At 24.1% G+C, this 27,021-nt stretch overlaps 1 protein-coding gene and 1 non-coding gene across 2 annotated transcripts; one reads left to right on the top strand and one right to left on the bottom strand.

Annotated features, from left to right (window-relative positions):
• Window positions 1-1,705: 1,705 nt before the first annotated feature.
• LOC129613260 (putative uncharacterized protein DDB_G0292292) lies at window positions 1,706-3,859 on the top strand. The gene is made up of 2 exons (XM_055527247.1): window positions 1,706-2,005; window positions 3,255-3,859. Exons 1-2 carry the CDS (start codon window positions 1,736-1,738, stop codon window positions 3,420-3,422), a joined length of 438 nt encoding a protein of 145 aa, XP_055383222.1. The 5' UTR covers window positions 1,706-1,735; the 3' UTR covers window positions 3,423-3,859.
• Window positions 3,860-9,239: 5,380 nt separating this feature from the next.
• On the bottom strand, window positions 9,240-9,321 carry Trnal-aag (transfer RNA leucine (anticodon AAG)). The gene has a single exon. It is a non-coding gene; the product is annotated as a tRNA-Leu (tRNA).
• Window positions 9,322-27,021: the final 17,700 nt, after the last annotated feature.

The following is a 27,021-nucleotide window of genomic DNA, read 5'->3' as shown; positions in this document are numbered from 1 at the left end:
ATATTTTCAAACTAAAGGCTTTTGTTTGCTGCTAGACCTACAGTGAATTAATTTAAAATAATAATTTTGTACAAAAGCTACTATTTATGTTGCAGCTTTTCATTAAAATCATAAACTTTGATAACTATATTAGCATGTTTTAATGAAAGTGAAGCGTTATGCGCATTGCAAATATGAATTGCAATATTGTTATGCAACTAGCACAGAAAACACTTGAACAAATATTATTAAATTGCATAATTTTTATAAATTTTTTATGACAATTGGATAAAACCGAATAAGTCAAAATTAGTACTGTCTAGTAAATCAAATGTAAATTTTAAAATATTTTTTTCGAAAATTTTAAAGACATTTTTCCGCATTTAATATTTTTTGTATAATAATATTATTTTTTAGATTCTTGATTTAGATTCTGGTTTAGAAAGCCATTTATTACCTTTTTCTTATATAAAAATCTTCTCGAACTTAACAAAATTTTTGAAATTATTGAAATAATTATTTTTTTTAATTTAGCTATACTTGCATAATTAAAATAATTGTTAGATAGTATGTAATTGGAAACGGAGAATGTAAAAAAATATCAAAAAAAATTTTGATGTCGTGTTAGGTCAGCTTAAGCAATTTTTACCCTTAATACAGAAATCTTAAGTAAATTTAATATCAAATAGTAAAAATTTAAATTTACAAGCTCTTAACTAAATTATTGGAATTATAAAAAATGTGCTTCTTTCATTCCATAACATTTAATACTAAACTGAAAATAAATCTTTCTTATTATTACGAGTATTTTTCTCATTATTATTATTATTATTGTATTAAATTCCTTAATCATAATCATATTGAAATTCTACGAATCATATTATTATTATCATATAAAATATTAAGAATAATAATTATTTAAAATTTCATTATACATATATTTATTATCATCATTATAATAAAATATTTAAGGGTCTTGCTCCATGTTATAGCATAAATGTCTCGTTTTTTACATACGATGTTGTACAGAAACAATTAAAGTGAATTGAGGCATAATATATATATATATATGTGTATGCATATATATATGTATATGCACATATGTAGACTAAACCTTAATTTGTTTAAATTTTTTTATTATAATTATTTTTTTTCTTTTCATATCAGTGATCGCTAAAGATGACAGACTTATTTCAATATAAAAAATTAAAGTATATATGAAGAAAAAATTGATTATAGTGCGCAATAATCAATAAAATTTAGATCATTTTTTTATTCCAATATAAGCTATATAATTAAAATGAAAAAAAAAAAACAAGAAAAATACAAGAAAAAAAAAATTAAATAGAAAATTAAAATCTTAAAAAGCAGATGAAATTGGAAATAAAATTGTGATACAATTTAAATTTTTCGATTAGTTCAATTGTAAATTTGAATAAGACAAGATATTTTAATAGAAAATTAAAAAAAAAAAAATTTAAATAAATTCATAACCTATATAATATTTAAATGAATTAAAATTAAATTAATTGTATTTAAAGAAATAAAGACATTTGAATAAAATAGAAGAAAATTACGGGAAATTTGTCAAAAAATTTATGGGAAATTTGTCATTTTATAAAACGTAAAATATAATAAAAGAAAACAGTATATAAACACAAGTATTACACATATATACATATTAATTATTTAAATAAATTTAATAAATTAAATAATTATAACGTAAAAGAATATTAAAATTTTTTTGTTTTTAACCATGATACGAATTTACGTCATTTATTTTATTTGTATTTTTGAAATAATTCAAATTATAGAAAATTGTAGTGCGCGTCCAACAACAAATAACAATAACAATAATAATAATAATGATAATCAAATAATATTAAATGAATCAAATGAAAATAATAATTCAAATAATTTATTAAATAATAATAATTTAAATGATAATACAAATTTATCTAAAAGATCTATTGTATTTTCATCATCAAATAATTGTGATAAAGTTGAACATACAGGAAAATGTCCAGTAAGTTTTTTTTTTTTAATTTTATATTTTAAATTTGGTATTATGAGAATATTTTTGTATGTAATTATTGTAAAATAATAAAAATTTACACTGGTATGCAAAATGACTTCATTTTCAACTTAATCTACTACATACTTAATAATTTAATTTGTAGTGTTTTACTATCATTACTTATTAATGTAAACAAGTAATTAATTTTTGCCATCAAGAAAATAACTCGCATATTTTAATTGTGTAAATTAATAACTACCGAGAAGTTTTCAATTTATTTAATGGTGATCATTTACTTGTACAATTATATTATACACAACTATTGAAATCAAAAATTGTGTATTCAAAATTTATTCAAAAAATTGTGTAGGATTCGATTATATAAGAAGAACAACCCACAAAATATTACCCTTACTAAAAGAAAATTACCCACAGAGCAAATTACATTTAAAATTTAGAAAAAACTCAAATAAAATATTCGAATTTTCTCCTAAAATGCATATAATATGTGTATGAAATGCTGTCTTGCCCATACAACTACTTTCATCTCCATGTTAAAAACATGGACTTTGATTATGACCAAATTCCAATTATCAAATATATCATATTGCAATAGTTTTCAAATATTGAATAAATTTATATTTCACAGTTTTGTTAGATTAAGTTATTATTTTAGTTTTGCTTCAGTAATGCAATACGGCAACACTGTACAATTATATTATTGAAACAATTTGATTATCATAATTTAAAACAATTCACCTTTTTCAAATTATGGTGAAAAAATTGCTTGTTTATTTTAAATGTGATGTCATAAAAAACGTCAGAATATTATTATGTTGTGTAGATATATATGAAAGTGACATGTTGTTATATAGTCACGCCTTTCACATGCTGAGAAAATTAAATTTTTATGCATTAGAAATTGACTCGCAATATTTTTAATATGGTAATATTTTACAATTTTCAATATTATTTTAAAATTTATTTTGTATAACACATTTAAACAAAAACCAATTTTAGTTTACTTTGTCAAATTTAAAAGCACGTGAAATAATCAAGCGAATTTGTTTTAACACGTGCTCTTTTACTCTCCTTTATTCAACAACATAAGTACAAAGAATATAGATGAGGCGTGTGTAGAATTGCGTTTTAGTTATTAATATCAGTAAACTATTATATTTTCTTATAAAATTTAAATTTTTTTAAATATTTTTTGCATTTGTATAACTAATTAATTTTATTTTATGTTTTATTTTAGGATAGATCAAAAAATAAAAAACTTGGTGCAACATCAAAAACTGGTATCGAATTATTAATATCAACTTTATCAACACCAGGAGAAGCTGATCTTAAAAATAATGACGATCATCCAGCTGAAGCATTACCAGTTATTTCACACAATATGTTTGATATTACAAAAAGTTGAATCTTGCGATGAACTGGAACGTGAATGAGATGAAAAATTAATGTGGTTAAAAAATTATTATTACCATTAATATTACCACATAACCCTACATATTATCATATTGAAAGATTGAATTCTGAAGTAATGGGAATTTCAATGTATTTTAAACATTCCAAATATTCTGACTGAATTTGAACAGTGAATAAACCAGAACGACAAGGATTTATAATGAAATCGTCAAACTTTTATGTTATAAAAATACAAGGGACATTTTAAATAATTGCAAATATGTTTTGTATGTAAATAATTTTCATATTGAAAAATATAAAAGTTGTGATTTGATTTAATTATACTTAAATATTATGTAGATAGATGTAACACAATGTTCATATTTATAAGAATATTATAGCTTAAACTATTTACTAGATTGTTATAAAATTATATTAGACGTATTATAAGAGAAGAAAGTACTTATTTTTTACTTAATGTATTTAAAAATATAATATAAAAGTAATTAAGTATCTATTAGTTTAAAATTATATTTTGTGTTTTATTTGAAAAAACAAAATGTTATATGAAATTTTTGCTTCCAATCACTTGCATTTTTAGGATATGAACAAAATAAATGTTAAGGCGCTATAGAACTAAAAGCTAGGGAAAACACAAGTCTTAAGCAGTCTACGTAATGTTTGTTGGGAAAAGAAACTGTATGGAATGTTAACTACCATTTTTATGGTGTTATATTAAAAAATCCTGAGTACATTCCATAATTTAAAAAGTTACAAAATAATGTGAATTGGTTTTTCTATCTAGTTTTATTTTATCCCGTGAACAACTTAAGGTATTTTTAGCAGGCAAAATTATTATGGCAAAACTATTCCAGTCCACTTAACGTAAAATTTCGATTTTAAGATACTTAAATTTTACATATTCTAGCCCATATTACGATCTAATAAAATTTGTTGTATAACATATTTATGTATTAAGTATGAGTCACGAAAAATAGTCGACAGAATTTATTCTTGAAAGTATATTCAAATCTTTTAGAAAATATTGTGGATTATACTAAACTTTCCAATCAAACTAATAGCATTGCTTAATAATTCCTATTAATACTATATTGATTTGATTAGAAACCTGATGCATTTTAGTTAACATAACTAAAGTAGTATGTAATATTCATCAAATGCGCAGTATTTAAAAAATTCATTCTTTAATGTTCAATGTATTATATAGCTGTAATATATAATTTGTTTCAAAATTTGTATTGATTATGAATTACATAAAACATAATTTCCGGTGATTTGTAAATAAATTCGCTGAGCTGATAAGATGAATATTGCAATATTTTTAATATATTAATGAATTACGAAAACTATCTCTCGAATAATTATTAAAAATATTGCATCATCTATTAAAGTATTAATTAAATTTTAATAAAATAAAATACAACCAAACTAATTGCAAAAAAAAAAATGACAAAGAAATTATAATGGTACACCTATTATAGTTTTTTAGAATGAATACATATACATGTACTTACTTTTGGCAATTTCAGTACTTGTGTATGTGTCGTTTGAATTAAATTCGAGTTATACTTTGCAATTTTAAAAAGGGGTCATTTGTAGGATAGAATTAATAAATACTCTAAAGGCCAATAATTTTATCTTTATCAGTAATTTTCACAAATCATAAGTTTACTGAAAAAAAATTCAAATATTTCTGTAATGGAGAATATTTAAGTAGCATCATATAGATACGCATCTGTAGCACCTTCACAATAATTCGATTAAGGAAATAAATTAATATCGATACTATTTTTCGGTTTCCGGTTTTTGCATTATCAAGTTTTTAAGAATTCTCTTAATGGAAAAATTATTCAGAAAAGTGTATAAGTAATTATCACTGTTTATATTTTTAATATAAAGCACGACAATCCTTATTTAAAATGTCTGATGTAATGTTCATTATGAAAAGAAAAAATTAAACTAAAGAATTTCGAATGTCTGCGGTTTTAATTGATTTGACGTAATAGTCCGAGTAATTATAGATATTTTAATGATTCAGAATATACAATACAATTAGAATTAATATTATGGAAAAATACATTAATATACTAGTGTAAGTAATATCAATTAATTATTCACAAGTAAGCGAATAACTTATATTCTACTTAAGAGAATATTGTTATAATTCTAAGTATTGTGATTTTTTAATAGATAAATGTGATAATTATTATTTCATCAAATTAATGAAGATATTTTGTTTTAATTGGAATTAAAAAAGCAAGTAGAGAGTCTGTGACACAAATGTTTTAGCTATTATCGAATTTAAAGCAGAATTTTCTAAGAAACGAAATATGCATAGGAATCAGTCAGTAGAGCATGGACAACTAGATTTTAACTATCAAATGAAAATCTATGGATTAATCGTTGACTCAATTGAAAATATTTCCTTTCGAGTTAATATTCTTAATTTTATTCTTAATAGTCTTTCCTTAATAGTCCGAGTAATTTTTCAAAACTTGTAATTCGTGAGCCGCAATCAAATAAGTATTAAAAAATTCCCGTTTATAAATTATGTTGGTATAGTAAGAGTGATTCCAAATTTTGCCTCCAAAGCACAATATCATAAAGTGTCCATTGCAATTATTTTATTTAGGCAGTTTTTGATGACTCATATAATTCTTAGCTATAGAAAGGAAATTAAAGTTGCTTTTTTATACCCTGCACTTCGTGAAGAGTATATTAACTTTGGTATGGAGTTTGTAACTACTTGAAGGAGTCATCTGCGGTATGGACATATATATATATTCTTGCTCAGCGTAAAATTCTGAGTCGATTTAGACATGTCCGTCTGTCCGTCCGTCCGTCCGTCCGTCCGATCGCACGATAACACAAAAACGAATAATGCAATCGACACCAAAATTTCACAAGTTTTTTCTTTTGTGCCAAGGACGAGCCCTATTGTTATTGGACTAATTCGGACAACGGGTTCGGGTAGCTGCCATACAACTCAAAGAGTTTATTTTAAATATTTCAAAAACTAATAAAGGTATAAATATAAAATTTTGTATACATGTGTCCAATTATATTCTGCACATGCTCTAAAAATTATTATGGGATAGCTGCACCGGTTCGGGTGGCTGCCATACAACTCCAACAGCAAATTTTTTATATTCGGCAAAATAATAAAGTCAGATTCATGAAACTTGGCAGTCATGTGTCCAATCATAGGTCAAATATATATCTGAAGTTTTAGAGGAATCGCTTGACAGGTTCGGGTACCTGCCATACAACTCCAGAAGCTAATTTTAAATATTTGGAAAAATAATAAAGTCAGATTCATGAAACTTGGCAGTTGTGTGTCCGATTATAGATCAGATATATTTGTGAAGTTTTGGTGGAATTGCTTGGCAGGTTCAGGTACTTACCATACAACTCCAAAAGCTAATTTTAAATATTTGGAAAAATTATAAGGTCAGATTCATGAAACTTGGCAGTCGGATGTCCAATTATAGGTCAGACGTCCGTGAAGTTTATATAGAATGATTTTAGAGGTTCAAGTAATTGCTACACAATAACGAAAGGTGCAGGGTATAATTCAATCGGTTTATACCGACTGAAACGTTTTTACTTGTTTATATTTTGTTTTAAGTAATTGAAGTGGTATTTTAAAGCGGAACTATAATAATTTTTTTTTGAAATATAATAACACAAAAACTAAAAGAGAACTCGCGTTCTTTTATTGAGTGCCACAAATAATTGTTAAAAGAATCGCGGTTTGGCTACCTCTGTTATATACAATTCATGATAAATTTTAAATGATTGCATTAAAATTACTTGTAAAAAAAAATTCATTTATCATTGTTATAATTTACGTTAATATTCTTGACTCATCCTTTACAAATGATAAGAAGTGAAAGAGAAACTAGTATAATCTGACATTTTAAGTCTATGCTTTGTATATGTACGTATGTGATTTGAGATATTTTACGTATTCTGCTGACTTTAATTTCTGTTTTTGTTAAAAAATTTTTAATTTTGCTATTAATTGATTTCGATCATATTTTATGCGTAGTCTTCTTTTCTGTAAAATAATAATAATAAAAAAGAGTAGCAAAATACAAAAAACAACTTGAAGCGGAAAACTTTGATCAGACGCGTAATAATATTTTTATTGGAGCATGTTAAGTAGTGGATTATTGCATTCTTTGAAAAGGATTCCTTCTCTTTTCTTCTCTTTTGCTCTCTGAAATGAGTTCATTAACATTTGCGAATTCGAAACGTAATTTAAAAATTATTGAATGCGCATTAAAAATTTTAATATTTGAAAAAGATTTTTCAAAAAAAATTTTTTTTTTTTTATTAAAAATATACTTTTAGCAGCATATACGCGTCTTGTTGTTTCTTTATGATGATTTGAGAGACGTTAATAACCTACGTTACATACACTACAAACATATATTATAAAAAAAAGCAATCCGGCTTTGAAATTTTTGGAAGTCAATTACCTAATTTTTTACTTTTGGAGAAGAATTGAATATTTGTCAAAAATTATTGCGGTACTAGTTAGTACTGCCTGATTAGTGCCTCATCTTCTTATTGAAATTTTTAGTAACAAATTTACTTTATTTGGTTAGTAGATTTTAATGCATCCTAATTAGAATTCAAAAATTACTTTGTCTATCACTATACTATAATGAAATACACTTGCTTTAAATTTCAAAAATATTTCAATTAATGATAGATCTGGTGAATGAATCACAGGTTTTTCTAAAAATGTTGTTAAGGTTTATAATATAGAAAATTTTCATTTTAATTAGAGAACAATAATATTATTTTAAATTTGATAATATTATTGTATCAATATCCCGTATATAAATAAAAATTGCGCCGATATTGTCATTTTGCCTATTAAATATAAAAAAAAAAATATATATTTTAGTATGTGAATGAATTTTATAAATAAGGTCAATGTAATATTATAAAAAAAAATAATAAGTAGAAACGAAAATAATGAAGAAAAGCAAATAGTAAATTTGTATTACAGTTTAAAGATTATACTACTATACATTTATATATTTTTATATTAACGTATAAAGATAGACTTTATAATAGAATAGAGCGCCGTTCCGGTCTCTTATTCGTTATTGATATTATCATCAACTCTTTTGAATCTTGGACAAAATTATTTGCTGTAAGATATTTTTTCTTTTTAATAAATTGTTATATAATAATATTTAAACAGATATTGAAATTTATTTGAAAATTATATATCTATTATATACTCGTATATTACACTCTACGAATAGAATATATGTCAAATACAGAATGTAGATCACATATACCAAAACGCGTACATTATATTAATAAAATAGAACAGAAGTGGATGTTTTAAGAAAACTTGGGAATTGAAATATCTTTACTGTAATACATCTTTCAAATAATAATAATATGTACTCGAATTTTACAACAATTTACAAACATGTATAATAATAATGTGTGTGTGTAAATTGTTTGGTTAATCTAATTGTTATTCAAAGCTTTCACTATTATTATAAGCAAACATGCACTTACGAGTAATTATGAATAAACAAAACTAGGAAAAAAAAACAAATTACTTTGAAGACAATATTGTGTTATAACTGTGTAATATAATTAACTACTTTCTGAAAATTTTAGTTTGTGTCATATACATTATTATATACCTATGTATATGCATGCTATGCATTTTATTTCAAGATTTTGTATAATATTCTTATTATATTGTGCTTATTTAATTGAAAACAGTTCAGTGTTTTTTTTTTCGCTACACATTTTTAATAAAAAAAATTCTTGGCAGCGGTGGGATTCGAACCCACGCCTCCGAGGAGACTGGTGCCTTAAACCAGCGCCTTAGACCGCTCGGCCACGCTACCTATATAAATAAACAGTTATCTATTTTAAATTTTATATTTCTGTATGATATGATAAAAGTTTTACAATGTTTTCAGGTCTTTTTATTTTTCATTTTACTTTATTTTTATTACACAGATATTTTCTTTACGCGCATAATCTGTGGTTCTTTATTTTATATATGGTTAGTAGAAAGTGCTAAAAATAAAATATATATATTTATTTTTAGTTGATTATACGTACATAGACTAAAATTAATAATGATTCACAAAAAAGAAAAAAAAAATTAACAAAAGTGTTTCTATTTTAAATTTTAAAGTAATGGTGCCGTTTTTAAAAAAGTTTGTAATATTATCGAGAGTTTGTTAACATAGCGATATAATTTGGATAAAATAAAAATTAAATTGTCAAATTTATTTACTCTAAAATAATATAATTTCTTATTTTATATTGTGAATAAAAATTATTCAAATACATTTTAGCTACTGAAATATTAGGTCATATACGATTCGTAAAAGAATTAAAATAAGTATACCGCGAAGATATGGTCAAGATTGTAAACGATAATAAATAATCCTACCATTTTGATTGAAACTTTTGGAACACTATTAATTTATAATGCGATAATAAACACATACAATATAATTTGGCAACTTTATTCTATAAGTTTGCTTTAAAAATATTTGTACAGTTATATTCTCATTAGATATGCATAGCTATGTCAATGTATATACAGTTAAATTTTCATGAATACGGAAGGAACTACGGATACACAAACACATTATGAGCATTTATTAGAATTTATTAAAAAAATAAATATTGATGCTTCTCCTAAATATATGCAATATTAATATTATTGAGATTTAAATAATGAAAGCTACTAAGTGATTAAAATTATTGACATTAAATTTACTGAGTTAGATTAAAATTATTAAATTACTAATATTAATGTTTCGTTGTTAAAATAAAATTTAATTTGGACAAAAATTGAATTTTTAAACATTGATATAGTAAATGACATCGCCAGGAGCCCATTCGATTTTCTAAGGTCATATTTTGTTCATATCTTTCTTACTGTCCCGTATGTGAACACGCCATCTGCGGTCGGCGATAAATAATGCCTATATATATACATATTTATTTTCACGTTGTTGATTGGAACAAAGACCCATTCCGCACGGAAGTATTAACAGCTGAGACACACCAAGCCAACTTAACCGTACGTTAATTTCCCGCCTATATTATGGTGGTCCTGGACCTAAAGGAGTGCGATTCACAACAGCATTGGTCCACCAGCTTCGAGGATAACCTAGGCGATCTAAGGGCCAGAATTTTAGCCCGGCTGTCGGTCACTATGGCAACATTACTAGCCACAATAGGGAGATCTCCAAAGACCTCCTATGCTTTTAATTTGACAAAAACTTCCACTTGAAAGACACACGACCCGCTAGGAAGCCAATACGATTCAGATACCGCACTTGTCAAGAAGAAAAAATACTATTATATTTTTTCTAATCTATTTTTTTTTTATAAATTAACTTAATAATTGCCTTTATAGGTTTCTTATCAATTTAAAAAAAGTGCTGTGCGTAATCTAAGGCAAGTATGCGCAAAGCTTTATTGTAGCGGGAGCGCTCAAAAGCAAAGTGGTTCAAAAGTCTACAAAATCTGAAAAAAAAAGAATTACTTGGCAGAAATGTTGAAATATAAGTTTTTTTGCCTCAATTATAAGCATTTTATAAAAAAATAAACAAAATAAGACGCAGACCATTCCTCTGCCTTACGGGTGGGACACATTTATAAAAATTGTATTCTGGTCATTCCGTTTTTAAAGCTTTGCAGCCTTACTTTTAAATAACTCAGCTAAAACATTTTTTAATTCCTTTTTTTAGCGTTAGTCATCTTAGTATTGCGTTTCCGGTATTGCCTGGAAAAATTTCCTGTGTCATAATTCCTGTTAATGTAGGTTAGAACAAAAGAGTATATGTAGTATAAGCAATAATATGTAGTTCTTATTGCTTAAATCAACTTCCTGCTACAAAACTATACAATAGAAGTCTTAAATTTTCTTCCTATACTGCTGGTGTAAATAAGTTACTAAACAAATAGAAAAAACTATATAAATGAATTTCTGAATTAATTGTCATTTTTGATAAATTTTTCATGATTTTATTACATCATTAATTATTTACGTAAATTTAAGTTTTTACAATAAGTATCTAAAAATATCGAAATTAAAATTTTCCTATTTTATATTAATGTATATTGACAGGGTGGTCTGGAACTGATGTTAAAACTCTCGGGTGGTCATTCCTTACGCTTCAAAGTTTTTTTAGGAAAAAAAATTGTTTGTGTAGAGGAATGAACTCGGACATCTGTCATTTATGTTTTTTTTTTTGATATTTTAAGTTGTAGAGGATGGTCTAGCGTATCAAGGCGAAAAAGTTTCAGTTTTTTAACACAAATGGTAAGGTAGGCATCAACTATTAACATTACCATTAAATAGGTTTATGAACTGAGAAAAAGTTATGAACACCACATTGCTGTAACCTCAATACCTTCTAATCATTTTCAAAATGATCTAAATCTGATTTTCTTTAAATCTCGAAAACTACCCTCAGACATTCAAAGTCATCCCTCAAGCGAATATTATATTTTTAAAAACTGCAAGGAACCACCCTCAAGAATTTTAGCATTGGCTTCAAGTCACCCTGTATATTATGTACATGCAATTCTATTATATGTAGCTGTTATAGGTGCATACATATAGTTGCATTTATATTATATTAAAAAAATCTGATGTGGTCAGTACATAACCGACCGCATTGTGTATTGTCTAGTTAAATGAAAGTGTTACAGAATATTATAAAAATGTCTGTTAAATACTTCTTTCCAATTTTTAGGACATTAATAAGCTTATAGTTAACATACTTAGAAAAATGTAAATTTGGCTCTTAGTAGAGTTTCGCTTTGTGCTACCCGAATTCCCTGAAATGCTCGCCAGTTAGTTTCGGTAACAACCAGAACTCAAATATCAAATTTTAAGAAATTCCATCAATTTGTTCTGTGGATATGGTGAAAAATGTAAAATCGGCCCGCAAATCAGTTCTCGAGCCCTGATCTTTCCAAGAAAGTTATATGTTCATTGCTTTAATATGAGGAATTCATATATTAAATTTCAATGAAATCGGTTGATTATTTCTCTTTATATACACAAAAGTGTATGTTTGGCCCGTAGTAAACGTCTAGTTGCCGATGCCTGATCTTTCCAAAAAATTTACATGTTCATTGTTTTAATACGGGGAATTCATATATTAAATTTCAATGAAATCGGTTGATTATTTCTCTTTATATACACAAAAATGTATATTTGGCCCGTAGTAAACGCCCAGTTGCTGATGCCTGATTTCTTCCAAAAGTTAGGAATTTGTGCGTATGATCGAGCAAAGCTCATATATGAAATTTCAAGTAATTCGGTTGAATACTTTCTTCAAAATGGTGAAAAATGTAAAATCGGCCCGCGAATCCGTTTTCGAGCCCTGATCATTCCAAAAAATTTATATGTTCATGGTTTTAATACGAGGAGTTCATATATTAAATTTCAATGAAGTCGGTTGATTATTTCTCTTTATATACACAAAAATGTATATTTGGCCCGTAGTAAACGTCTAGTTGCCGATGCCTGATTTCTTCCAAAATATACTAATTTTTGCGGACGATCGAGCAGAGCTTATATATAAAATTTCAAGTAAATCGGTTGAATATTTTCTTCAAAATGTTCAAAAATGTAAAACAGGCCCGCTAAAAAGTGCAGTTCCCGAGGCCTGATATATACCAAAAGTTGATCGATCCGTGCCATGGTGGAAACAAACTTACATATAAAATTTCATCAAAATCGGTTCAGCCGAACTTGAGATACACGCGTGCACACACAGACCGACAGACGGACAGACCGACAGACCGATAGACCGACAGACCGACAGACCGACAGGTTGCTAAAAATAGTTTATTTACACTTCCCTACTATGGAGAAGTACGTTCCCACCGAAAACTCGATATGCAAAATTTGTTGCCATCACATAACCTACCTATTGTTTACACAATACGGTCGGTAAAAAGAACTATTGTTATTGCATTTTATAGTGTATTAACACGCTAGCTTCAAAATATTTTTATTATCTTCGACAAATTTGTTAATAATAAGACATTTTTCAGTTATAGTATGGTTAATTAATTACCTTTAAATAATTATATAAAACAAGTAGCAATAGAAATTAGTTATTGATATTATTGTTCTATTATGAGTAATATTTTCTCATACCAAATATTCCCTTCTATACATTTATGACAAAGCTCTATACTGTAGTTGTGACAAAATGAACTTTTTATTAAAATTTTGAAAACAATAAAAAAATTTCCTAATATTTTGTTGCTGTTATTATTACAATATATAGTCAACGTAAAATTTATTTTCCGGTATACAATTATTATCTTACAGTTATTATAATAATTATAATAGTTTGAGAGATATTGATAAAATTCATGTATGTATCTCGTATTAACATTCTTAATTAATATTGCAGAGAGTTAATTAAAATTGTTGCAAATAAGAGTAAAGTAGCTTTAAAAATATAAAACAATGAAACTTCGCCTACACATGGTGTTCTTAAATTTTTCTGTCATAGTAGAATACTAAGGTGTTCAAACACACTACTTATATATTAATCTTTGTAAGTGCACACTATAAACAAAATATTTAGAATAATATAACAACTATTTCACTTGGAATGTTGTCTTAATTCAACTCAGTTTTTTACTAGTATATAAAATATTAAATAAAAAATTAATGTAACATAGTCATTGTTGGATATATTCTACAACTTCTAGCAACTGTTATACTTGTATTATATTTTATATTACATTTATATTATATACACTTGCAAAGCATTGTAACTCAAAATTGATTATTAATTTTATTCTTGTTTACATAAAATCTTTATAAGAACTTGTTTTTAAATACTAAATATCATCATTATTGTAATAAGCAAAAAAAATAAGCAAAAACAAATACGTACGTATTAATGACCTGCTAATAGGCATTAAATTAAGGAAACATTGGTCTTAAAACCAGATTTTTATATTGTTAAATCTGGTTCTAAATATGTTCTTATTGATTTATTCCATATATTTTTATAATTAAATTATAATTGTAATTTAATATAACAATTTCGTTTTAAATGCACTTTCAATAATCTTATATTCGAATTTGAATCGTAATTTTATATTCGAATTTGAATCGTAATTTTATATTCGTATTTGAATCGAAGTTTTCTACGGTAAAAGAAATAAAATTCAGTCGGCTAAATTAAAAAATATTGAATTAAGCTAAATCTAAAATTAATGAAATGCATTTACATATTTATATATAGGAGTACATTATACATACTCCCTATATGCACTTTGAGTTATTTTTTTTGAATTTGATAAGAAAAGTTATTGAACATTTTCTATTCATAGAGCTATACACAGGTTATCAGATCATTTTTAATTTGATAACCTAACTTTAGTTTATAATATATATATATATATAATATTTATATGTGTTATATAATAAGTATATAATAAATTTATTTATAATCAAGGTAAGTCGAATCTGATAACTGTTATATAAATGAGTTTATAAAAAATATCCGAAATTGAAAATCTCGATTTTGTTTATAAATGCACGAGTTTTAGTTCTGTAAAGTTTTTAAATTTTATACATTTAACTTGTACATAAAGCTTTCATTATGTTGTACAGTTCCAAACATTAAAAATTGCATTTACTAAATTTCATTATCAATTAAAAAGACGTGTATATATTGTGTGATATTGTAAATTAAAAATTTATTCAATTATTCAAGACCTTTGAATTTAAATCGTATTTGACAAACATTTTGCAACTATTTTCCATTATACGATGGGTTGTATAACAGTTAAAAACTTCAGTGTCCAATATTTTATTAGTCTATACAATTGCATTTTCTTATATGTACTCGTATAATACATAATATTAGCATGTGTAGTATGTAAGCTAGATGTCTAAGATTTTTGGAAGACATCATATTCCAAAAATGACATATAGGTACATTTGCATGCCATTTTCCATTACTATATTAGGCATAAATATGATTTGTTCTGAAAAATTTGCCAAATATAAATTTTGTAAAATAGATTACAAAAGTGGTTGTCATATTATTATTAAGAGTGAAATGATGAATGCAATATAATAATTTCGATTTTTTGACATAATGTTCGATAATGTTGCAATAAAGAATTTCTACTTCGATTTAAAATTCTACTTTGATTGTGTTTAAATTTAACCATTTAAATTGTGAATTGCAAAATATATAAAATTAATTATTAGAGTTATTAGCCGAGATCCTAACGGTACCTTATGAATGCAATATTCAACTAATTATAATATTGGCTTCTATATAATATACTTGTTTGTATGAATATGTAGGTACATATAACGCCTTCCTTCCTCTCTATCTCTCTGTCTTTCATATTTCATATTACTTCACAATATATTAAAAGCCTTAAACATACCTACTGTTATAAAGAATGCTAATAAAAATAAATTGGTAACCACTTAATTTTTTTTCATTATTTTTATTTTTTTTTTTTATTGAACAGGTACCGACACAGTGGATGTAAATGAGTACACGATTTGTATTACAAACTTTCATATTTTTATAAATGTATTGAGAAATTTTTTTTTTCTTTTTTTTATATTTAATTTTATTATTCTGAATGTGATTCTAAACCACGTTTCTATAAAGATATTTAAAGTTTTAATTTTTAACCCAGAAAAAATGTTTATAATTCGTTAGTACTCAGATGACTTTAATACCGGAAAGTTGCAGATAAATAAAAAAAAAAATTTTAATTCTATAAAAATAATAGTTTTTTTTTTCCTTTCTGCGTGTTCTTTAAAAAATAAACAAAAATTTAGTGGGCTAGTAAATTTATGCTCATGACGTTCACGAAAAAAAAATAATAAACAAAATAAATGAAGATTTTTAATGAAGTTGATTTTTAAAACAATTTTAAAATTTAAATAACAAACAAAAAAAGAACAAGTAAAAATAAAAACAAGAAAAAAAGTAAACGGGGAATAACTTTCCTCTAATAATAATTTAACACCAAAAACAAAAATAACTATTATTTTCGACTCATTATCTTCTCTCATACATACAAATATACAAACATAAAGAAAATAAATAAAGTGGTAAAAATTTCTCTTTAAAAAATTTAGTTCAACATAGTTAAGACCATCATTTTAAATAAGAAGTTTTATTTCTTAAGCAAAATATTTAGTCAAATATTAAATTTCATTGGAATTAGATCATAAAGAACAAAATGAATAATTTTATAATAATATTATTTTTATTTTCATTATTAATATTTGAAATTAATATGAAACCATCCTCTAATAAAAAACCTGATATAATATTTCCGGATGATAAAATTGATCATAATTATAATATTTATAATAATAATAATAACAGCAACAAAAATAAATATAATAATAATAATGATAATGAATCAATTGAAAATATATTTCAACATCATTTCAAAAAGAATAAAACCTCAATTAATCAAAATTTCGATTTATTACAAAATAATTTACATCAGCAAATAGTACAAAAACAACAGCAACAGAATCAAAAAACAAATAATTTACAACATCAACAAATACAACAACAGATGCAACAATTAGAACAACAACAAAAAAATAAAAAAAAACAGCAACAACAACAGCAACAACAAAATCCCTTAATAATTAATAAACAACAAAATAATGAAGGAACACAACAACAAAATCCACTTCAAGATCAAAATAAATGGAGTACACCAAAACCATTAATTAATGATAATGAAATTGAAGAACCGACAACATTAGATGATAGAATATTATTGGCAGTACCGAAAAATTGTGATAAAGTTGATCATACCGGTAAATGTAGAAATCAAGGTTAATCATATTATTATTTATAATTAAATTATTTGAATGCATTAAAAATAATTACATATACATACAATATTAATATTAATTGACTTCAGGTGAAAAAACATGTAAGTAGCAAAATTAAAAATTTTCAGGGAGAAACGAAAAATTTGTATTTATTTTTTTTTGTATTTATTACAATGTTTTTTTTTTTTTTTGAGATGATATTTAAAGCATTAAAGTTATGACTTTATGAATATGAAATTGTTTTATTTTTAAAAATTTTTAACTTATAGCAAAAAGAAAAGTAAAAATTAATTTTTTGACTTACGCGCGGCGTTTCTGTACTGAGAGTCAGTTAATATTTAAAATATAGTAAAGAAATTTTTTATTTCTTTTAGAATAGTTATTTAATAAATATCAAAATATTTAGATAATTTTAAAAATATTTTTAATAATAATAAATTCTCACAATCACTTTGATTGTTGGGCGAAATTGTATATCTCGAGCCTTAGATCATATTTTAAACGATAATGCAATTTTATTAATTTACTTAATTTGGCCAAGTGAAATTTAATTAGTTTTAAATAGTTATACTCTTCAAGTTTTGAAATTTTTTAAAATTTTTTGTTAAATTTGAAATTCTTAAATACTTCTTGTTTATATATATATATATAAGTATATATAGATATATTTTATAATCCTATTTTGAAAAGCTTAAAGTAACTTAAGTGAAATTTAATTTTAAGTAGTTACGAGATTAACAAAAATAATATTAATTGTTTTATCAAAATTGTAAATTAATTATTCTTATATACATTATAATATATTTTAAAATAATATATAACAATATCTTCAGATATATATAATATTTTATAATAATATTAGTTGTACTAAAATTTAAAATACTTAGGAGTTCTTACTTGAATAAAAACTTTTGAGTTTAATAAAAAAAAATATTTTATTGTTAAAAATTAACTAAAATTTTTAATACTAAAGCAAATATTCAATTATCTTATTAATTTTTTGTATAATTTTTTATATGAAAAAATTATTAAAATAATTTTGATCTTAAATTATCGAAAATTTATTTGGAAAGTTTTATTAACTACATTTTTAGAAAATAATATTATTAAATGCAATATTTTTATAGAAGATTTCTTCTTTAGCTGTATTATATTTTTAAAATTGTAATTTAATTTAAAATATAAGAGTTTAACAAAATATTGAAAATGAATTATAAATTGTTCAAAATAAATTTCTATTTATGTTTTATTTTATTTAGCTGTTAGCCGGAATGACAATGAAAAATCCCTATAAATTACATTGTCACAATTTCCATATTTTATGGTTATCGTTTATGGTTATCGTAATTTTAATATATTATATAACAATATAATAATAAATTTTAAGAGACCAAAAGAGAAAAGCCTCAAAATTATAAAAATATTTATTGTTGTTCCTATTTGCTTGCGTATATAATTTCATATTTAATTAAAATTATATATACATAGTCTTAGCCGGATTACTCAAGTTAATATTTCCTTGATTAATATTCAAAATATTTCATAGCTCTTAATTATCAGGCAAAATAATTTCTTGAAAACTATGCAAAATGCAAATTTACATAATTAATATTATTTTATATTATATAATTTCATTTAAATTTACAATAAATGACAAAGTACATTTTGTAACCTTGATAATTTTTTAGAACCATAAGTTTTAGAACTGTTATACTGTTGCATTTTTTCCTTTTTTTTTTTTTTTGAAAACACTAAAATCAATAAAATTATTATTTATTTTTATTAATTTTACGTCATCAATTACTGTCAAAATGTGATAAAGTAATGATAAAAATTTTAAAAAACTTGCGTCACTATAAACTCACTTATAACTAAGTTTATTAAATTTTTTTAAGTAATTAATATTATTTATGTATTATATTTGCATATTATATAAACAGGCACATATATACATATTATGTACAATTACGATTTGTATTCGTGTGTTGACAGTGTTTGTTAATCCTCAAGTTATTAACATAATTTTTTTTTTATTGTTGTATGAAATTGAAAAATAATGTTGAAATCAAGTTTCAATATGCATAATTTCTTATAAAAGCTTTCAATAGTACTGCTGAAAAAATATTGTACTTCTACTATACCGAATTGTACTACTCGTATAGTTTTCAAAATATTCTGTGTAAATTCTAATAACATCCTAAATATATGCAATATTTCATGTTCTTTTAAATTTCATGTAGATGTATGATTAACTCTGGTATGGAACAGCAATGCATTCTTTAAAAATTAAATAATTTAGAATTGTTAAAATAGAAAATTATAATAAATAATTACAATAAATACGATAAATTACTAAAATAAATAAATTACTACAATATTTTTCTAAAAATGCATGATGACGTACGAAGATGAAGTCTCCACATTTTCTTGAATTAAAATGTAATTAATTTTATTTAAATTATTTATTTAGCAAAACAATTCGTGGACAAAAATTGATAACAAGAGAGTAGTAATTTATATAAATAAACAAAAAAGAGTCTCAAAAATTCATGCATAAGTATTGCGAGAAAAAAAGAGTCTCATAGCATGCATAAGTATTGTGTAAGTAAGTACAATTACTGAAAATATTAATTATTTGTGTAAGTGTAGTATAATGTAGCTGTGTCGAAGGATGATAGTAATTTTATAAATACAGTCATAACATTATAAAGGGGCAATTAAAGTGAATGGTCTTGAGCAAAATATGTGGAAATTATAATTATTTTATAATATTTTTTATTTATCACCTCGTAGTGAAAGATAATGAGAATTACAATTAATTAATTTTGAAAAATTCTCAATTGATTTAATTAATTTAGACCCGATTTTGTATTATATGGAGCAAAACAACATTAAAGACTTAATTGTTAGAGTAAAGTGATTCTTAAATTTTTCCAGAGTGGGAGAACATCACTTACTATGTGCATTATGATCGTATGAAAGTTATACGCCATTTTCAATTGAATTACAATTAAATTCACTTTATCAATATTAAAATTAATTGGAAAATCTAAGCTTCCTTATACTAAATTTACATATAATACAAAATGATGTATGTGAATAATACACACTTGTTAACACTTTATTCGTGATTAAAATTTTTGATAAGAATTTTATAGGTTTTTGTTTGTATACAGTTTTATTATTCATTCTAATTACGTCCTATTCAGTTTTAATTTCATTTTTCATAATATTTTATTTTAAATAAAAAAATATAATCTCAGTCTATTTTTTACTTTCGTATCATCTATATACAAGATAATTTGAAAACAAAATATTGTTTTTTTATTAATTTAATAATGAAATTTTTTAATATCAATAAAATTTTAATTTTGGCATTTATTTTAATGTTATCAACTTGTGTTTTTGGTCAAGCAACTTTTCCCGGTTCTGATGAAGATGACATCACTACAAATGATAAACAAAAAAATATCAAAATATTAGATCGTGGAAATTTTTTGGAAAGTGATGAAACTGCTGAAAAACTTGATCCAAATTCAACAGATGATAGAAATTTATCGCCAACACAATGTTTAACACGTGGACGTGGAAAGAAATGCCGTCAATCATAAAAAAAAATTTACAATTTGCAATTCTATTAGAAATTCTTATTAGTATTAATTATCAATTAAATATAGAAGTAATTTTAAAAATTTGTAAAAAATTTTGAAAAGCTGATATGATTTTCAAGATTAAGTGATTTTTGAAACAAGTGAAATGTAATAAAAGTGATTTTATATTTTCGTTAATAATAAATGCATTAAAATATTGTTTCAATAAAAATTAAAAATTTGTTTTTGAAAGACTGATTTAATTTAAAATTTATTTTATTTGAATAATTTTCATTAATTCTCATATACTTCCAATTTGTTTTAGGCTAACATTATTTTAACGCTTATTGAAAAATTCTTGGAAAATTATGAACGAGATAGCGCTAATCGACAGCTACACTAGTGGTACTTAAAACTAAAAGATAAAATTTTTATGTAAAAATTTTAAAAATGCTACAATAATGAAATCTGGGGCTCAATATTCGCCTTTGATAGGACATCGTCATTTAATGAATAACACGGACCTATTTAAGCCATACTCAAAAAAATATGAGCCTGTTTTACTGTGAAATGTTTTGAGCAAATTTATATGTGCTGTTCTAAATGTTTACTCCTTTAACATAGAGATCCGGTTCTATAGATCACTCTTTCCCAACCTGTTTAGTAAATACCTTACACGGAAGCTGCTTCCTTATCAACACAATAGCTTTAATTGTTTTAATACCAAGCTCTAAGGAATTGCAAATTATTAAATATTGGGTACTCGTATGATGTTATCAATGAATCGAAATTTCAATAAGTAGATATAATTTGTTTATTTTTAATACATAATAATTTTAATATGCGACTAGAATTTTTAAATTCAATTAATATTTGGAAGTGAAAATATTTAAACACTTTAATTATTAATAAAATATGGAGTTGCTTACAACTTCTTTAATTTTCGTGATATTTACTTGAAGGAAGTGAAAAATATGCAGAAAATCGTTAAAATAGTTTGAGTCAAGTAACATTGTAGATAATATTAAACTTTATATACGAAATGTAAAGAAACGCTAATTTTTATTATTATTGCAACAATAATGTTATAAAGAACAAGATTAAAAGCTTTCAGCTTAAATCGATTCAGACAATAACGCGTTCGCTTTCTGGTAAAACAACAAAGACAATAACAAATAATACAAGGACATTACAATGTTATAAAAATAATAACAAAAAAACTGGAAATTTAACAACTATTTCTTACCATCTTGCTTATAGATTATAAAATCTGAATACAGTAACATCCAGATAATTACGTTGATATTGAATACACAGTAATCACACTATAGATGATGCTGTCACGGGATTTCCTCCAATTTCTTATAATTTTGAAATATTTTCACGTTTGTTTAAAATCAAACAGGGAAACACTATTAAGCGAGGTGCAAATATCCAAAGTTTATCGCGTTAAAGTTTATTACATCTATTCAACTTAAAGTATGTATTTTAATTAAAGAAATAGTAGTAATTCTCAATTGAATACTAATTAATTATTTTGTTGATAAAAATTGGAAATTTATGAATTTCAATAAACACTTTTCATTTTTAATTTAAAATTTTAATTAAGTGGTAGGTAACCATATATGATTTATAGGGAATGAATTAGCAATTAATATGTGGAAAAATATTTTGACAATTATGCATGTTAGTTATTTTATTCAAAAATTTTAGAAATTTCAGAGTTAATCAAGCTATAAATTTTTATCAAGTAACTATTGACCTTCTTACTAACCTTTTCTGAAATTCAGGCCACATTCAGTATTAAATGTTGAAATTCCATATTTTTTACATAAAAATAGTTGCAAACTATTGATTAGTAAAGAGTACGGGGATTACTTCATAAAAACTTAGTGTAGAACATGAAATTGTTTAGGAAATTCAAAAATTCAGGTGTGCACTATTATATTTTCTATTATGCATTTAAAAAATTATTACTGAAGAAGCTCGTAATACAATAATATAATTAATAAGATGAGAAATTAACTGGAATCAGTACTCATTTGTTGTAATGTATGCAAGACACCAAATCTGATCAGAAAATCATACAATTCATTTAATTTTATTCGACTCTCTAATATTACAAAAATGAATCTATACTACTGCTATCCATTTAAGAATACTATAAATAAAATATTCTCATTTATTCATAATTATATTCGACGTCATTCCGGCAGTGTTAGTAATTCTATATGATAAATTGGAAATTTATTAAACAAGAAATGGAAAATTTCAATGTAAGCTGATGTCGAAATTCTTATTAAAGCTTAAATGAATAACACTTATATTGTACATATGTCTACTACATAGAATACTTTGTTATATGTAAATAATTAAAATTCACAGTATAAAATTTCGCATTTTATTTAAAAATTATACAATTAATAGTTTTCTAATTAAAACGAATTGACCAGAATGTTAAAAACATTATTCAATGATATTCATTGGTTCTCTAACTTACAAAACGGTTAATACAAAGGAGCCCAGCTAATATCTGTAAGTATGCCTATAAGTTGCACAATTTTATTAGTTTCGATGAATTTTTCTTCGAGAATTAAATCATTTTTTTGCGAAGATATTATAATTTACTACACTGGAAAAAAAATTCGTTATTAATTGCAAAAAGAAAATAAGACTACACACTTGAATCTAAAATGAATTTTGAATCTAAATACATTCAATAATATAAGCGAAAATTATCTTCAATAACTTAAAAAATTTACATGACAATTAGTAATCTACTTATAAATTTATTGTAAATTTCTTGGTAAGTTATAGACTACAATTACAATTAAAAAAGACGTTTTTCATAGAAAATCATTCTTAAAAAAAAATTGCCTAATGAGCTTGTGATTAAAGCTATTATTGCTTTTCCTCCATTTTAAGGCATATTTATGGTCTGAACGAGTAAACTGCAAAATTTCCTCCGCTTACCAAAAACTAAAGCCGTTTTTAACTGTATAAGGTAATTCTTTTTCTCTAAATAAATTATTCATGTAATGTTATTGTTGTAATATTGTAGAACTATTAAACATTTTGTTTTCAATTACTGTTGATTAATGCAAAACATAAAAACGAGATAATTGGCTATTCCTGCAGCGTCCAATTTTTTGTCTTTATTATTAATACAAAATTAAATTTTTAATTATTCTTCTTTAATATACAAAGACAATTTTCAAATTCAGTTGATATTTAGATGTGAAAACGTTTAAACGTTTTGATTAAAATTGAAAAATTAATTTATAAAAAGAAAAACATAAAGCAAAAAAAAATATGAAATTATTGACAATTTTTTTAATTTTTATGATATTTACAATAATATCATTTGTGTCGGGTCAAGCTACTTTTCCAAAAAGTAGTGAAGAAGAGGATGAAGATCAAATTTCAGATCGTGACTTAAATAAAAAATTTAATGATCAAAATGATGTTAATAAGGATAATTTGAAAACACAATCTAAACCCGAAGAGAAAATTGACGAAGATGATCCATACAAATGTGTACATTGTACTCAATGTTTAGTATATGCTAAAAATGGAGCATGCAGAAAATTTCTAAATAAGTGATAATCAAAGAAAAACAAAAAATAATTAATGGCTATCATGTATTAAAATGTTTAAAAAATTGTTTTTTATTAATTTAAGAATTAAAAAGTGTAATAAATGTGGTGGTTTTATAGAAAGCGATGAAAATGCAGAATTATAATATTTAAATAAAATGTTTGATTTATTAATTAATTAATAACATAAACATAAAAATAACATGATTTAATTTTTGGAAAATATGTGTGACCCTTATTCACTAAAATTGTTGTTTTTAAAAAATGTATTTCCTGTTTACTAAATTTGTACTTTAAAAAAGGACTGACTCAATAAAAATTTGGTTGACCATAGATAATTTGTTCAAGAGATTAAAAACAAAAAATTAAGGAATGGTCTTTTAAAATTTTCCGTGAAATATTCAGGAAATTTGTATTCTATTTGATTCGAAGGTTCTGTTCCATTATAAATTTGTTGGAAATTGAATTGTGCAGATTTGCTATTTTCTATATATCAAAGACAAGGCATTACTATTACGCACATATGCACTAGAATTTTGCGATATTGAAAAAATTAGCTTGAAAAATTGTTATAGCCTTTTCGAAGAATCTTAGTCATATTTTAAAATATTCACTTATTTTTAATATATTAAAAATTTTGTTCACACATTTTCCATCAAAGAATATTAAAGGTACCTTGTGTGTGTTCACAAATTGCGACAAAATCTGCAACATACTATACGACGGTTTACATTTCGTACTCAATTCAGTCAAATATTATATCAAACCACAATTATATTAATATTTTAATTAATTGTGTTGATTTACTTTTTATTTTGATTCGTTTGTCCCAGTATATTCTCTTTTATCCATAGGATATTTAGTTCTTTTATTTAAGTTATTTTAACGATAATAATATTAAACAAAACTAATTTTTTTCCTAGTTCAAGTCAGCTAAATTCCGAAAAATTTAATTTTAAAATTAAACCTACTCAAATATAATAGTAGCTTTTATCATAGTTGTGAAGACTCTTCTTCAACATTTCTTGAAAAAACGAAATTATAATCCTATATTATAAGCGTAATTCTTCACGTTAAACAATTTAATTACACGCTAGAAAGTCTATAAATTTTTTTCACATTCTCTACTTTTAATACAAATATTTATTTTACACTGACCACCTTTATATTAAAATTATTTCATTCGGCCCCAATACCTCCTTAGTATAACCGTATTTGTAAGATTACCCACAACAATAATGTTCATTTTATGAGGTTACATAAGTAAAATGTGTGTATAATATTCGCCGCATAAAATAAGCACCATTACTCAATTCTTAAATGAATCTCTGCTCTAGTCATGAACTACTATTCATTTATAACAATAATTATTGAAATTCAAGTTTTAGTTTCTACTAGTACTTTGTTAAAAAACGTATTTCAAACTATTCTTTATCGATAAATTTTACAAAAAAAAAAAAAAAATGAGATCTATCACAACCTTGAATTTTTTATTCTTAATATTTATTTTAATAGCAATAAATAGCGTTATGGGACAAATATTTCCTAAAGAAAATGAAGCAGATGAAATTTTAACTACAATGAAACCTAAAGAACAAATATTAAATTTTCCAATTAGAAATTCTAAAAAAAGTTCTAAAATGTCGAATAAAAGTTCAGTGCCATCCAAATGTGTTGTGTCGGGACGTGGAGGAGAATGCCGAAAATTATCTTATCACAAAAGAAAAATTGAACAAAGTAAGGCGTTTGGGAATTTTTTGCCTTGGTGAGAATTTTGAAGTTTTCTTCTTAGTACAGGTGAACCTATATTGCACTTGGATTGAATTTTATAACTTAAAAATTTAATAAGTTTTCACTCTTTGTTAATTTTAAGAATAAAATTTAAAAATTTATAATATAAAATTGGAATTTCAATAAATTAATTTTATTTAAAGCAGTGTGATCTATTTAAAATGATAATTTCCAAAATAAAAATTAAATTAGGTTAACAAAAAAATATTACAAAAATAGTATTTACAAAAATTCGCTTTAGACCCGTGATCGGAGCTACATAAGAAGCTACTTAATTCATTATTATGAATTTATTACTAATATCTACATTTCTACTAGAACCTTGAAAAGAAAAAAATAAAATCTTTACAAATTTTTTAGTATAACACTTATGAATAAATAGCAAGAAAATTAAATTTTCCCTTTAAAATTGAGAATTTATAAATTCTATTCAAAATGAAAAGTACCTATGTGATTCACTTTAGTTTTAATTAAATTTCAACACGAAAATATAGTTGCGGTCAAAAATAATTGAGTAACCGAGAATTTAAAGAATGTTTTCTTTTTGTGGAAGAATTTAATTATTTGAAAGAGTTGCCGCTCTTAAAAATTTTTTTTAATTTTTGGCCTAAAATAAAATAATTTTCACTTGAACATAGATGAAAAAATTTTATTTATAACTTTCCATGCATATACAAGAAATCGAGAGCTTAATCACTTACTTATAATACAGAACTTAATTATTTT

Source organism: Condylostylus longicornis, unplaced genomic scaffold (genome assembly GCF_029603195.1).
Source record: "Condylostylus longicornis isolate FDR11 unplaced genomic scaffold, ASM2960319v2 ptg000081l, whole genome shotgun sequence".
Lineage (NCBI taxonomy): Eukaryota > Metazoa > Arthropoda > Insecta > Diptera > Dolichopodidae > Condylostylus > Condylostylus longicornis.
The sequence above is the reverse complement of the archived record's forward strand: the minus strand, read 5'-3'. Positions and strand labels throughout refer to the sequence as shown.